The sequence below is a fragment of the Hypomesus transpacificus genome, chromosome 19 (assembly GCF_021917145.1).
Source record: "Hypomesus transpacificus isolate Combined female chromosome 19, fHypTra1, whole genome shotgun sequence".
Classification (NCBI taxonomy): domain Eukaryota; kingdom Metazoa; phylum Chordata; class Actinopteri; order Osmeriformes; family Osmeridae; genus Hypomesus; species Hypomesus transpacificus.
In genome coordinates this window covers 14,218,720-14,232,746 of record NC_061078.1, presented here as the reverse complement: position 1 = coordinate 14,232,746, position 14,027 = coordinate 14,218,720, and the positions used below count along the sequence as shown (strand labels likewise).

General features: G+C 51.9%; 1 protein-coding gene across 1 annotated transcript in view; it reads left to right on the top strand.

Annotated features, from left to right (window-relative positions):
- The first annotated feature begins 352 nt into the window (after positions 1-352).
- The window catches only part of phlpp2 (PH domain and leucine rich repeat protein phosphatase 2), a 29,856-nt gene continuing 16,181 nt past the window's right edge, over positions 353-14,027 (top strand). The window contains 5 exon segments of the mRNA XM_047042239.1: positions 353-670; positions 2,607-2,887; positions 5,363-5,496; positions 13,388-13,578; positions 13,870-13,995. Of these exon segments, the coding sequence (XP_046898195.1) occupies positions 482-670; positions 2,607-2,887; positions 5,363-5,496; positions 13,388-13,578; positions 13,870-13,995 (921 nt within the window). The 5' untranslated portion in view covers positions 353-481.

The following is a 14,027-nucleotide window of genomic DNA, read 5'->3' as shown; positions in this document are numbered from 1 at the left end:
TGTGATTCTTGTATAATGGGATGATAGTTGGATCGATTTGTAACTTGGTTGTGTTTGACGGAGGTTTTAAATAACTATCCAACGGAGGAAAAGCCAAATCGTGAAAAATAAGCAAGTGTTATCCAGAATCAAGACAAACCACATGAAAATCCAGGTCAATGGTTTACATCATGTCAGATAATAATTGTCAAATATTTGTTCTTCAATTTCATGGCATAACATTAATTTAGTGAGTAAAGCACATGAGATCTACTGAATAATTCAGCACGCCCCTCTCTTTGAAATGGGCAGTGCCCTATGAATAATAAGTAGCCCTGCCTCACTAATGTTTATTGATTGGGTCTATCTGACAGCCATGAGCTTCAGACTCGTTATGGCGTCGCACCGAATCAGAATGAGATTTTTCAGCTGCAGCATGTATTGGAATTTACCAGTCGGGTACCACGACGTTTTTTGTGGGTTATTGTAGTAAATTATATCCATGAAAATGGAGGAAGAGGATACCACAACTGCGGTCACGGTCAGCATCGACATGGACCTTAAAAAAGGAGGTAGTGTCGAATATAACGGGGCTTGTACGGTGGTCCAAGCAGGATTTAATCTGGCTGCAGATCGTGGCGACCGCAACGGTCCTGGAAACCGTATCGGAACGGGGATCCGCGTTCTAAAGGCAGGTCATATTTGAAGATGTATCAGAATACTGCAATCGCACTATCCTCCGTTTGAAATAGGGCCGAAGTGCGTTTGAAATCAAACTGCACCATCCCTTCATCACGTCATCCAGTTTGATAATTGTAGCCCACTCTTGTACAAACGCCGATTATTTTATGCACAACATATCAGACCTAAAGGCTTGTTAACAGTCGACTTGCTGTCAATTAAGTGCCTACACTGTAGCACTAACATTCAAAATGTTGCCACTCTGTTGGTCTGTCATGTTATAGGCTATGTTAGCCCACGGGTTCCTCGGATCTGAATCAGATTTATCGTTAACCATTGGTGACAAATGATTAACTGATGTAGGTATGCTCACGCTGCTATGGTATGTCATAAGCCGTATTATATCTAGCCTACGATCATTCAGAGACGCCTATAACCTTATGGGTCATAATTATGTGAGGGTTTTGTATTGGACCTAACTCCTCTTTTTAGACCTAAGTGGGATAGTATTCTGGTCTTGTGTGTACGGCTATTCACGGTCCGTTGTCTAAGTGGACTGATTTGTGCTTGCGATAGGTTATACCCTGATTATTCACAGTATCCTCAGTCAAGCGTAAGCTACTCTCCACTTCCGTAATTGTTACAAATTAACCCATGGGTGGCTCAAGAATCAAGATATGATTACATAATGACCAAACATATGGCAAGAGATTGTTATCTTGTATGTTGACCATCCACTATTAAATCAATGTTACATTCTGCTTTTCAAATATGTGTTCATCCTTATTCTGATATACTGTATCCTTCTGGAGAGCAGTCATTGACAGGGTAAGGGGGTTACTAGAACACAGATTACAAAAGCAACCGACTACCACTTGCCAGAAAAATGATTATTGTGTTTTATAAATCGTATTGTAGCTAAAGTGTAGCCATCACATTAATTATAAACTTGTAGCTTTGCTACATGAGTCAGCCTTTTTGCCAGTTTTCAGCGTAATAAACATGTAATATCCTCAGCTCGTTTCTCTTTGATTTTCGAGGCTTTTGTGTGCATGACACAACAAAACTGATGACTGGCTCTGCTTGGGAAGCTAGATGTGGCGGTTGTATGGCCCTCCCCTCTCTGGTGTAGCGCCAGGGGTCACCGAGGGAGACCAGGGTAATGACTGACAGGGCGCTGGTCAGCCTCGTACCCAGGTCAACTTTAACAACTTCGTGTGGAAGGTCTGGCGACACGGAGGTGTGTCTGACCGATACACATGATGTCTGAGAGACTGTTCAGGAACCGTTGAAGACGGAGAGATAAAGAGAGAGAGAGTGTGTGTGTGTAAGAAAGACAGAGTGGTAAAAGACGAGAGAACGAGTGTGTGTGTGTGTGTACAACCGTGGTAGAGAGGTAAGACTGCACTGCTGTTTCTACTGTTGTTGCTGAGTGTGACGCGGGGCACGGTGAGCCGGCAGCAGCTGCCTGTCTGTGCCGGTACCGTGGGAGCATGGCATCGTAGCGTCAGTCATCACTCTGACTAATGACCTGGTGTCCGGTCGCTCGGCTCTGGAACGGGATCCACTTCTCAAACATCAAGCGGTTCTAGTGTAATTATTCGGTCCAAGCCTCTCATGGTTTGGGAAATAATTCCATGGATTTGTTCTAGCTTGTTGTTCTGGGTGGGGCTCCCACATTTAGCAAGGGCCAATTTAAGTCACCAACACAAATACCCTTTAATTTGTCATTTTAGATATCCAACCTGTGGGATTAAGCTGTCAGCCAAGGCTCAGATTAAGATGTCTGAAATGGCAGTGTTAAGGAGATGAGAATATGGAGAATATCTCAAATTCAGTCCCGCAATTGTATCACTTGTGCCATGGCACCAGTTTCCATGTCAGTTGATGTCATGTCTCTGTGTGCGTGTGTGTGTGTGTGTGTGTATGTATGTGTGGTTCTGCAGAGGAACATGAAGAGGAATGGGAGCCGGGGCTGTGTCACCAGGAAGACCCGCTTTGGGTCTCGCGAGCGGGACTGGCTGAAGGGGGACGCCCAGCGAGGCTGCGTTTGTCTGTACGGGGGCACAGTGGAGCCCCAACCTCCTTCCTCCGGCCCCCAGACCTCGTCCACCCCCCAGGCAGACCTCCGGCTGGTGCTGTGCTCCACCAGCACCACGGTGGAGGAGCTGTGCGCCCAGAGGGACGGCGAGGGACTCTACCTCCAGCTGCACGGTGACCTGATCAGGTAACGCTCACCTGATCCACCACTTGGGTGCTCTGCGAAGGCCGAAAAGAGGATCGCGGCTGTTCTCTCTATTGTCATCAGCATATCACGCTCCATGCCGTCTTGCGCACAGCGCATAATGATGAATGCGTCACATAGGCATGACTCTTCCTTTTCCAAGAAGATCGGTCCCGTACCTTTCCAATATGTCACAGCTAGCGACATCAGCCTCATACTGGTGATCCTCAATGTTGATGTTTTTCACACAACCAAACATTGTGTTTTCTCGAGAGTTCATGATATTACTATCAGACCAGGCTCACACGTCCAGAAGAAAGCCGTGGGCCTTAGTCATGCTATCAGGCATACAGACTTATGACAGCACTTTTTCCAAAACAGCCTTATGACGAGCCAATGTTAGTCCTTGTAGTCGGTAGTCTGTAATCTGGCTCCACCCACACGCTCCGTCCTCATGGCTCTGTGTGATCAGGCTCGGGACTGCTTTTGACTCCCTCTATGGCTATTTTTGGTGAAACGGTCTGCACAATATGATGCACTAAATGGGTCAGGGCCAGGAGACAAAACAAGATCTCCAACATCTAACGTGATTTAGATTTACAGGAAATCATTTTCCTTGTTCCAGGAGGATGCGCTTTACATTAGCTGGCCAGTAGTATTGATCTACCTGGCTGGTTTACAGTTTAATATCTACTTAAACAACGGGAAAAACTCTCGTCCACAATGCAGAGGCACTGTCTCTGAACAGTGGATCGGCCATGTCCTGTCTCTAATCTCAAGTAGGATTTAGTCTCTCTGATAAGTACCTGAAACCCTCTCATATCTTGAACTTTCAGGCCAAGGCAGTGTCTCTCCGCTTTCGAAACAGCTCTGATCAAAGTCCTACATTTCTCCCAGGTGATAAAGTGTCAGATTCACCTGCCCAGCCAGCCAGTAATGCTATCCATTCTCCCCCAATACTGACATTTTGTCTATCTGCGCTATTGCAAGTGTCGACATGGAGTCATGTTCTGGGCATGTGAACGCTGCTCTCAGTTTGGTGTTGCTCATTGTAGAGCAGCCCCGTGTTTATGAAGAGACCACGCCAGTCAAGACACGGATCTCTATCACGTGCGGCTGGTTGCAGAGAACGGAAAGAGCTTTTTGGTGTCTCTCGACAAAGATTAAGTGAGGGTAGATTTAACAGCTTCCTGCCCCCGTGGGCTCGAGGGGAGAGGATTTGTGAAGAGGCCCGTCTTGCTATTCAAGCGTAAGCGTCAGGAGTTATCGGGTCCACGGGCCCAGACAGTCATCCCTCTGCCTCTGCCTGACAGGGATCTGCCTAAATCCTGTGTCTAGGTGCTGGGGCCAATGGCTATGTGCAACCAGCTGACATGATCCTACCAATTACACCAGACCGGCATAGCTACGGTTGTGTTTATGGACAGGATCAGAATAGCACGGCGGGCAGCCTGCTGCCAGGCGATGTGTCACCGTCCATCCCCGCTGTTTGACCAGGGCTGAGGCTGAGAACGACTCCCTCATGGCATCATGGGAACCCTGACACACACGCGCTGAATCTGGCCCGGTGGTTTTTCCTCCAGAACTGGGTGGGGATCTGTCCGGCTTCGTGAAGCAAGGTGGCTGAGAGGGGCAGCCAATAATGACTTCTTCCTAAGTGCTAATGCACTCGTTCAGGCAACGCAATCACACACTGTGAGCTGCAGAGAGCTCTTAAGGGTGATGCTTATTTACTTACGGCATGTTATAAATTCTACGAGTCAACGCTGTGGGCGCACATTAGATAGACGCTGGATAATGGTGAAAGCCTCCAGTGGAGTCTCCTGCACTCTACACACATCACCATGCCGTTTTCTGGCCAGCTAGAAGCATGTCTGTGTCTGTCTGTCTGACTAAACCTCTCAATGGGGATGTTCAGCAGACAGCCCTAGCCTAGCTTAGCATCATCGGTGCAAACCAGAGACTGCTGAAAGAGGTGGGGGCAGATTGAGGACCACAGATTGGGCTTTCCCCTGATTTCATCAGGCCTAAAAGGCAAAAAGCAAACGAGGTCTCAGGCAGGAGAGGGAGGATTAGAAGGAAGATATGGAAAAACATGTTCATACTGTATTGGTCCAGGGATGGAGCGTGCTACTGGCTTGGGCAGGTGCTTGGTATGATTTATGGTGTGGTTCTCTCCTTACACTTTGAACTTTGTACATCTGGTCACTGTATGTCATCCCTCTGTACTTTTGAAAATCGGACTAGTAAATGTTTAGATAGAAACACCTAGTCACCTCCCGGTCGAAAAAGGGAACTCCTCACCCTGCTGATTCCAGAGAGATGTATAAACCAGCCCACCGTAGATAAGACGGTGTGTTCTCAGATCTGTTCGTGGCCGCGCGTGTTCATGGCCGCGCGCGTGAGTCTCAGTGCATGTGTGTCACCCAAGAGTGCTATGACAGACCCGTGTTCAACCGGCGTCTTTTCGATGTACAGGAGGCTGGACCCCGCTGAGCGCCCTCTCCACATGGTGTACGACTACCTGACCGCCCTGGGCTACAAAGAGCCGCTCCGGGTGCAGAGAGAGGCGGCCCACTCGGACCTCAGCTGCATGATCCGCTTCTACTCTGGTGAGTTGTGACCCCCGCCGGGCCCGGCCACAGCCATCTGCATGCCACGACACCCTCTCTCCCCCCCCCCCCCCGCCAAGCTTTTGGCTCTGCTCCGGCCGGCTCTGCTGGAACCGGGAACCCCTGGAGAACCTTGTCAATGGACGGAGCCGTCTAAACCCAAGGGTCTGGCTGGGCTCTGTCGATCTGGTTCCTGTTGTGTATCGGGGGTTGTGTGAGTGACTGTGTGTGTGTGTGTGTGTGTGTGGTGTACGTGGGTGTCTCTTTTGTTTGCAGGACTTTTCTCTCCCTGTTGCTCCATCAGTGGAGGGCTGTTTCGACCTCCAAGTCTTAATCAAACATTTCTGCTCCAAAAGGAGCTGGTGTAGTTCTGCATAACCTTTATTTGGTGTACATCTTTGAAATGTCAGGGCAGGATTGTGCTCTTTCGTGTATTGTGCTGCCTTTGGAGAGGTTGTTAGCTCAGCCTGTCTGTTAATGTTAGTGTCCCTGTGCCTGCCTGCCTGCCTGCCGCTGAATAGTCCTCCTCTCTGGTTGTGCAGCAGTCAAGGATTGTAGGCCCCATTATGCTTCCGCCTTTACTTCTGCTGCGAAGCACACCATCTCTCATCACGCTCCTGGATCTGTCTGTCAGAGATTGCCGAGCATCCTTTTGTATGTAGCAGAATTCATGTTTTCCTCACCCCCCCCCCCCCCCCCCCCCCCCCCCGCTTCAAATATTACAGTTTCCTTTCTCAAGCCTCCCCACCGGTCATACCTGAGAAAACGCAGTGGGTAAACACAGAGCTGAGGCACACTGGCAGATGAAGCCGGCCAAGCAGATGGAGCGCTTCTTCAGAGCTTCAGTAGAAGTGGCCTTCAGGGGTTTAGAACCCTTTCTGTCAGTTATTCAGTGCTAAGGAGCTAGCTGAGGGGAGCCAGGTGACAAGATGACCCTGTGAAGGGAAAGGAAGTCCACAGTTTGACTGTATCGGCTCCGTTTCCTAAGTCAACATCCCTGAGATGACAAGGACCTGTGAGGGGGACGTCCTCTCGGGAGAAGAGCTGTGGTGACAGATGCTGTTTCAGGGCCGTGAGTGAAGTCCGTCAGACCAGGTGTCCTGGCCGGCTAACCTTCATTAGCCGCAGCCCAGGACGTATCCCAGCTGCCCACGCATCAGGGCCGCGCGGCGACTGACTGAGCATCGCTCATCCCGTGTCCTCCCCCTTCTTCCCTCAGACAGGCGGCCGCGCGCCCAACGCTGTCACGGTGCTGTCGCCAGACCCTCAAGTGACTAAGTGCCCCCGTGTCACGGTGATGTATGGTTCCGGGTACAGGATGGATGGGGTTCATTTTTACCTCCCGACTCCCCGCGGGGAAGGAGATATGTATTTACAACAGGGTGATGTGCCTCGGCAAGCGTGCATGCACGCACACACACACACAGACAGACACATTAGACCTTGTGTCTGATCCTGTGTGGCGTAGGCAGGTCTAATGATCCTTTTAGCAGGCTTGATAGGCTTTGCTGTGAGAGGAAAATGGACCTGATGTTTTGTTGTGCTTCTACTAATAACCAGTCTGGGGCTGAGAGCAGGCTTCTCTGCTGAGTCAGGGTCACTTGCTGTGTCCACTGCTGAGGCTGTGAACTGAGGCTGTGACTTGATGCTGGGGATGGGGCCTGAGGCTGGGGTCTGAGAGTGTAAGCGTGTGCCAGGGCTGAGGCTGGAGGCTGGGGTCTTCAGGGTGTGACCTGTGTTAGGGCTGAGGCTGTGGTTTGCGTTGCTTTGTACTCAGGGTTGAAAGGAAGATCGATTTGAAGACAGAGCGAGAGAAAGGCAGAGGAAGAATGATGGTGTTCCCACCCTGTCACACACTGCAACTAAATCCCTCCTTTCCACATACTCACTGAATATGCTCAGCACGGCCTGGTTACCACTCACTTCACACCTCAAGATATGAGAGTTTGACCACGTGATATGCCACAGTCAAATACAGGAAGACTGTTCCCACCATTAACCTCAAATTGTTTGAAAATGTCTTCCAATTGACACGTGTCTCTTCGTTTGAAAGCAAGTTCGACATTGTGTTTGGGTTGGTATTCTGAGTGCTGTGTGCTGTTTGTTTAGCTGTCAGCTTTCCAGCTCCTACAGAGCCCTCATTCTAAGTCTCGGAGCATCTAGTGGAAGCAGCAGTGTTTCCTGCCCAGGGAGGGCTGGGCCACCCTGCCTGCCTGCCTGGAATAGCCTGAGCTGGGGATCTTGTCGGTGGCCAGGCAGCCTCGTGTCCAGGGGCTAGCCAGGCCCTGGGAGATTTTCCACCTCTTTTGACAAACTCGTGGGAAAACACAGAGCTAGAGACCTGAGGAACACTGGCCTCCTGGCATCCTAACAACTCCAGCCAGGCTGCCCGACTGGATACGCTGGGTTCATAGCTAATCTTGGACGCATGATCGGGGTAAATTAACATTCCTGTTGTTATACGAAGCAAGGGTTAAAGATCTCCAAAATTCAAAGGACACCTCGTCTCCACCCCCATAACATTGCAGATCTTTCTAGAAGTCTGCAATGCTATGATCGAATATTTCTTCAGCCAGCGTTGCTCCTTGTTAATGAGTCTTATCGTCCCTTCTGAGTTCAGTGTTGAGGAAACGGCTACAGCCCAACTCCCTCTCTCAGGTGCTTGCCAGCCGTTGTCAAGGGAATCATGACTGCTGAAGAGAGGGGACCCATGTCCGAGCTGTAAACAACATGTGAATGACGCCTGTACTGTGCATCACTCTCTGCTCACCCGTAGAGGGGACTACTCTTAATGAAGGTGTACGGTATGGTGTTTTTGTTGTTTTGTTTTTGCAAATTCCCTTGTTGGATGTCAGCGAGGCGTCGATATTGGCAAGGCAGGGTGTGAATGATTAAAGTACACACCCTTGTATTTGTACAGGAGACTAATCTTCACAGCCCTGCCTCCCTCCTCTCCCACCATAGCCCTGCCACCTACCACCGAGGGCCTGCCATGGCGCTCCGGAGAGATGAAAACAAACAGAGAGGGGGGAGTCAACATTAATAAATGCTGACTTAATAAAGTACACTATCTTTGAAAACAGCGCTCCAGAGAGCCGGGGGGGGGGGGCTTGTGGGCCGTGGGTATAAAAGACCTCTGCAGCTGTGGTTCTGAGGGGGGCTGTGAGTTCTGGCACTCGGCCATTGGGTCTGTCGGTCTCCACCTCGGCCGGACGGATTCCACTGTGGAGCTCTGATAGCACTGCACGCTCTGACCCGCCTCACAGACCCTGAGACAGCCTCAGCCCCCGCCCCCCACTCTATCTACAGAACCAGAGACTGTACTATAAAGCCTCACACCAAGCTACCCCAACCTCAGCCTCAGACCAAAGCTTACCGAGCCTTAGAGGCTCAAAGCCAGCCAGCTGTAGGCTCCAGCGCAGCCACAGAGCATCAGAGCCTCGGAGCGAGGGGAAATAAATCATCTGAGAGCCCGGTTTAGTCACGTAATGAGTTATTGATCTGCTGGGAGCCAACTTATCAGAACAGAAAATGAAAACTAAATAAACGGCATAGCGGCCCTAAACTGCACTACCTTGACTCTGGCCCAGGACCAGAAGGACCTGTCTGGGCTGCCCACACTGGGATAACTGGGGGCAGTGGGGACAAGCTGGGGGGAAGGAGAGGAACACGAGGTGGGAGAGAGAGAGAGCTTCCTACCTGAGGAAGGAGAAGCGGAAGGGGAGGGGAGGAGGGGGAGAAGAGTGAGATTAGGAAACGTGGTGAGCCCCCCCCCCTCAGAGCTAAGGCTCTGGCTCTACCTGCTCCTCCCGACGGGAGACCATGATTCCCCCCCCCCCCCCCCGATGTGAGTCAGCATTCCTCTCCCAGGGATTTGGGTTTGCGTGTCAGACCGTAGTCGCTCATCCCTGACTCACTCGAAGTGGCTGTAAAACGAGGGGCTGGCCGGACGGTCCGAGATGGGGGGGATTCAGCCGTCTCCTGTTTGTCTTGTCGGTTTGAATGACTGCTGGGGCTTTTATCCGCTCCCTCCCACCCGCTCTGTGGATGGAGTGCAGGGCAGAGAGCACGAACGCAGCCCGCATGGCTGGGTAGCATGCCTCACCTACAGCTCTGTCTTTGTTATGTCAAAATTGTCCTCCTGCAGCAATAGTCCACTCCCTCTGAAGTTTTCATTTGGTCTGCTTGCATAGAGGCGAGCTTAAGGAGGGCTTTCTAAATTAAATCCCTCACAGTAAGAGTAGGTTATTGAGGGGTCCTCTCTCTCTCTCTCTCTCTCTCTCTCTCTCTCTCTCTCTCTCTCTCTCTCTCTCTCTCTCTCTCTCTCTCTCTCTCTTTCTCTCTCTCTCCTCTCTCTCTCTTTCTTGTTCGCCCTGCCTCTCTCTCTCTGTCTGTCTCTCTCTCTCTTTCTCTTCTCTCTCTCTCTCTCTCTCTCTCTCTCTCTCTCTCTCTCTCTCTCTCTCTCTCTCTCTCTCTCTCTCTCTCTCTCTCTGTCTCTCTGTCTCTCTGTCTCTCTCTGTCTCTCTGCCGCAGTGATTTGATGTTATTGCCAGAAAAGGCCTGCTGTGTTTAGAGCACAGAGGCTGGGCGGGAGTAAGCCTGTGCTTCCGCCTTCAGCGAACCCCCCACTGCAGGCCAGCCTAATCTATGCCATCTTAAACAGCCCAAACAATCGCTGGGATACTAGCTTCATTGTCTTCCTGCTCTCTCTGCTGGAGTCGGACCAGCGCAACGCTTTTCATTTGGTCCATGGACGGGGGATGAGATTTGACTGTTTCAATTGTGCCCAGTTAGCTGGTTGCTTGTTGTTTATGCTTTACAGCAACAGAGAGTGTTTAAGTATTGACTTTACCATTAACTTCACTGAGGCTCTTTGGCCGGTCGCCCGGTTCATCTGACCCCACTATTCTCCTCCACCTCTGTGCGTCTGGCACCCTCTGCACCAGGGGGAAAAGGGTTCAGGGTTTGACCTGTCTCATTGCCATTCTCGGCTGGCAAGCGGAGCAAAGGAACACTTTAGGGCTGTCACTAAGGCTGTCGTCAACAGGGACACTGGGTTGCGGGAACAGGGGCAGCGGAGGAGGGGGGGTGGGGTGTGTATATGGGGGAGAGGGCGGGGGCTGGTTACCCAGAAGACTGTGTGATCTGTCACTTGTCACCGTGTGCCTGGGAGTCCCACAGGAGGAAGTAAGGCTTGGTGGGAGATTAGTCTGCCTCCCCAAGAGACTGCACTCGACGGGTGTGGAAAGGACAGAGGGAGAAAGAGAAAGATCTGAACACAGTTACACAACATCCACTGCTCTGCTTCGACGTACGTTACGATCAAAGAGCTAGGTCCACATCATAAATCAGGAGTGGTGTGGGATTGGCAGTTTTTTTCTCGGCTCGGGAGCCAATGACGGGTTTAGTAGGTGCAGAGGTACCCGGGTTGGGTCAGGCTGATTCGAAGGGAGTTATTTTGCCCAGGCAACCAACGGCCCCAATGACCTTGTGGGAAAGCCTGTGTGTTTGTTTTGTGTGAACGGCTGACATGACAGACATGTTTTCTTAGTGACTTAATGAGACAATCATTTTCACAAAGTGTTTGTTTTGTCAGAGGAGAGGAAGTGAAAGGGTCGAATGTTCCGTCTGGGTGCACTACTGCATCCCCGGCGTACAGACCAAGCCGTGATTGTCTTTGCTACGACCTTCGTCCCGCGCTGGTCGGAGAGTGGAGCATTCTGGGAGTATGACCAATTTAGAAATGGTTGTTGACAGACCTGTGTGTGACTGCTGTCATAAATGGTGCTCCTGCCTTCCAGAACATTCAGTGACTTCTTCTGCCAGAGGGAGGTTGTTACCTTTTCAAGGTGTGGTGCTGTCACCGTAGCTTTCTGCTGCTCTATCGCTTTGCATTCCAACTTGGGTCGCCATGACACCCACACAAAACGAGGACCGAAAGTCCTCTCGCTCCTTCTGACAGTGCACCCAGGCCTTCTGCACTGTGACAGACACTCCTCCAATCAGAACGATTGCGTGTGAGGATGTGAGATGTGTTCAGTAACTCAGACAATCATCCGGGGGTGTTGATGTCATGTGCTCCTCACACAGGTAATGATTGGGCGCTCTCTCTCGCGGATGGTGTTATGGAGGATTTGTGTGTGCTTGAGCTGGTGTGCGTCAGGGCTGGACAGGGATGGGGGTGGATGAGCGTGGAATGTGTTTGTCTATAGTGGACGTTACTCGACTGCAGGATCAGTGGAAGCAACCTGACTGCCATTTTGCCTTCCTGCCTTCCTGCCTGAGGGCCTGGATGGCTGGGTTTATTCCTGGCTGTTGACCCTTGCAGGGGTTTAGATCTCTGCCTCTGACAGGTCAACCTTGTAAACACACACACACACACACATACACACACACACATGCACTATATAAAATAGCTTATGGACTGGGCAGTCTTTTGCTTCCAGCTTCTTTTATCTGGCCCATCTCTCAATCCGCCTCCCTGTCCCCAGACTATCCTAACAGGATGATCCTCTCCTGTTTATCCCAGGCCCCTGGGGCCGAAGGGGCCACGGCGTTGAGAGCAGGGCCCCCCCTCTGTGTGGTGCTTCTCTCGGCGAGAGGATTCCCAGGGATCAGACACCAGTATTGATCCCCCCCCCCCCCCCCTGCAGACCGGCTTTGCCGGCAGAGGCTTTCGTCCCGTTCCGTGATTTCGTTTCCCAGACGGGGGCTAAGTCGAGCAGACTTGCGTTCCGGTTTGATCCCTGGCGGCCGCCGCCGCCGCTGTCAGAAGCGAGAGGCGAGATTGCGAGCGAGAGCGTTCCGTCAGACGCGACTCGGGAGTGGGAGACAAGGAGCTGATGCACCACGGCAAACGAGAGGAAAATGGAGGGAAGGCGTCAGGTGTGTCCTCTCAGTTTGACCAGCCATGAACCGGAGTGTTCCTGAGGTCTGGTGGAGGGAGTTGGCACGTTGTCGGTATGCCGTGTCCTTCAGCAGAGCCCTGCCCAGGCTGCCGGCAACACAAGCCTGCTGGCTGCGTCATTAGATTGAAAGAGGGGAGTTTAATGTGACAAAAGCCTGACTCATTCATCAACCTGACGGATGCGTCGAGGTTAGAGCAGCTCTGAAGTGAGAACCCTCTCAAAGTGGAATTAGGGAGTTGGGAGCGAGGTGTGTGTGCGATTGCGTGTGTGTGTGTGTGTGCGCGATGGTGTGCGTGCGTGTCCTTGTGCGCTTCTCTTTTCATTAAAACATGGATCCAAAGAGACCAATGGAAAGCAAGGGCACCTTAAGTGTACAGCCAATCAGTGCTCATCTGTATGGAGCCTCCTGCTCGTCACGTTTGAGGTCCGTGCAGCTCTGGGCGGGCAGAGCGACGGGTCTCTGATCCAGGCTCGACAGGCCGTGACCCTCCCATACCTCTCATCTCTCCAGATGGATGACACTAGACAACGGGGGGGGGGGGGCCTTTGACATTGAGACAATGTCTCAATGCATCGCATGGCGTGCACTGGACCAAGCAAAGCTCGAGATGGCTACGTGGATGGCTCTGAGAAAATAGGGTGCTGTCATCCGATAAGCTGACGGTAAGGCCAGTTCTAGGAAAGGATGTCTCAATCTTCGGACTAACCCCGAGGTGACATCACGGTGGCCTGCTGACATCTGCGTGTGACTTCACTTTTTGGCACCCTTCTCGCTCTCCTCTCGATCGACCTCCCGATCGTCCGCTTCAGAGCATACGCTACTCATTACAGCCGCGGATTGTTTACACGGACGTAATTGCATGAGGTAGTTGTGCGCACGTGTGTGTGCGTGCGCGTGTGTGCGCGTCCATAATAAGTGCATGTGGGTGTGTTTGCGCAAGGACTGCGTGTAACCGCCTCGCACCCCCCACCCTGTCCCCCAGAGAGGCCGGGGAACCCGGACCAGCAGGAGAGGACTCTGCTGAAGGGCGTGTTCAGCGTGAGGAAGGGCAAGACCCAGCTGCACAAGTGGGCGGAGCGCCAGGTCATCCTGTGCGGCACCTGTCTGATCGTGGCCTCCGTCAAGGACAGCCTGACGGGGAAGATGCACATCCTGCCGCTGGTGGGGGGGAAGGTGAGGAGTCTCGTGGGGGGGGGGGGGGGGGGGGGCGGGGGGGGGGGGATGTTTTCCGAGCCCACGCGCTCCCCAGGCGGCTTCTGTCTCCCGGCCAAGAGCAACACAGCTGGGATTTACTGGCGACTTCAGAGTGGACAGCACACAACAAGTACGACTAGAACGCAAACACTTAATCGATTAGAGGTGGGATTATCCTGGGTAGGGTAAGGGTACTGTAATAGATGGTTATAAGGGCTTGCCTTGCCTTGCCATGTCTCAGTGCCCGTGTGTCTGAACCCATGTGTCCAGGTGGAGGAGGTGAAGAGAAGACTTCACTGTCTGATGTTCAGCTCAGCAGGACCGCAAGCCCAGACCTACTTTGTTAACTTCGACACACTGGTAGACTATCAGCGGTGGCATCGACAGGCCTCAAAAGTAAGTGTGTGTCTGTGTGCGCGTCGAAGCTT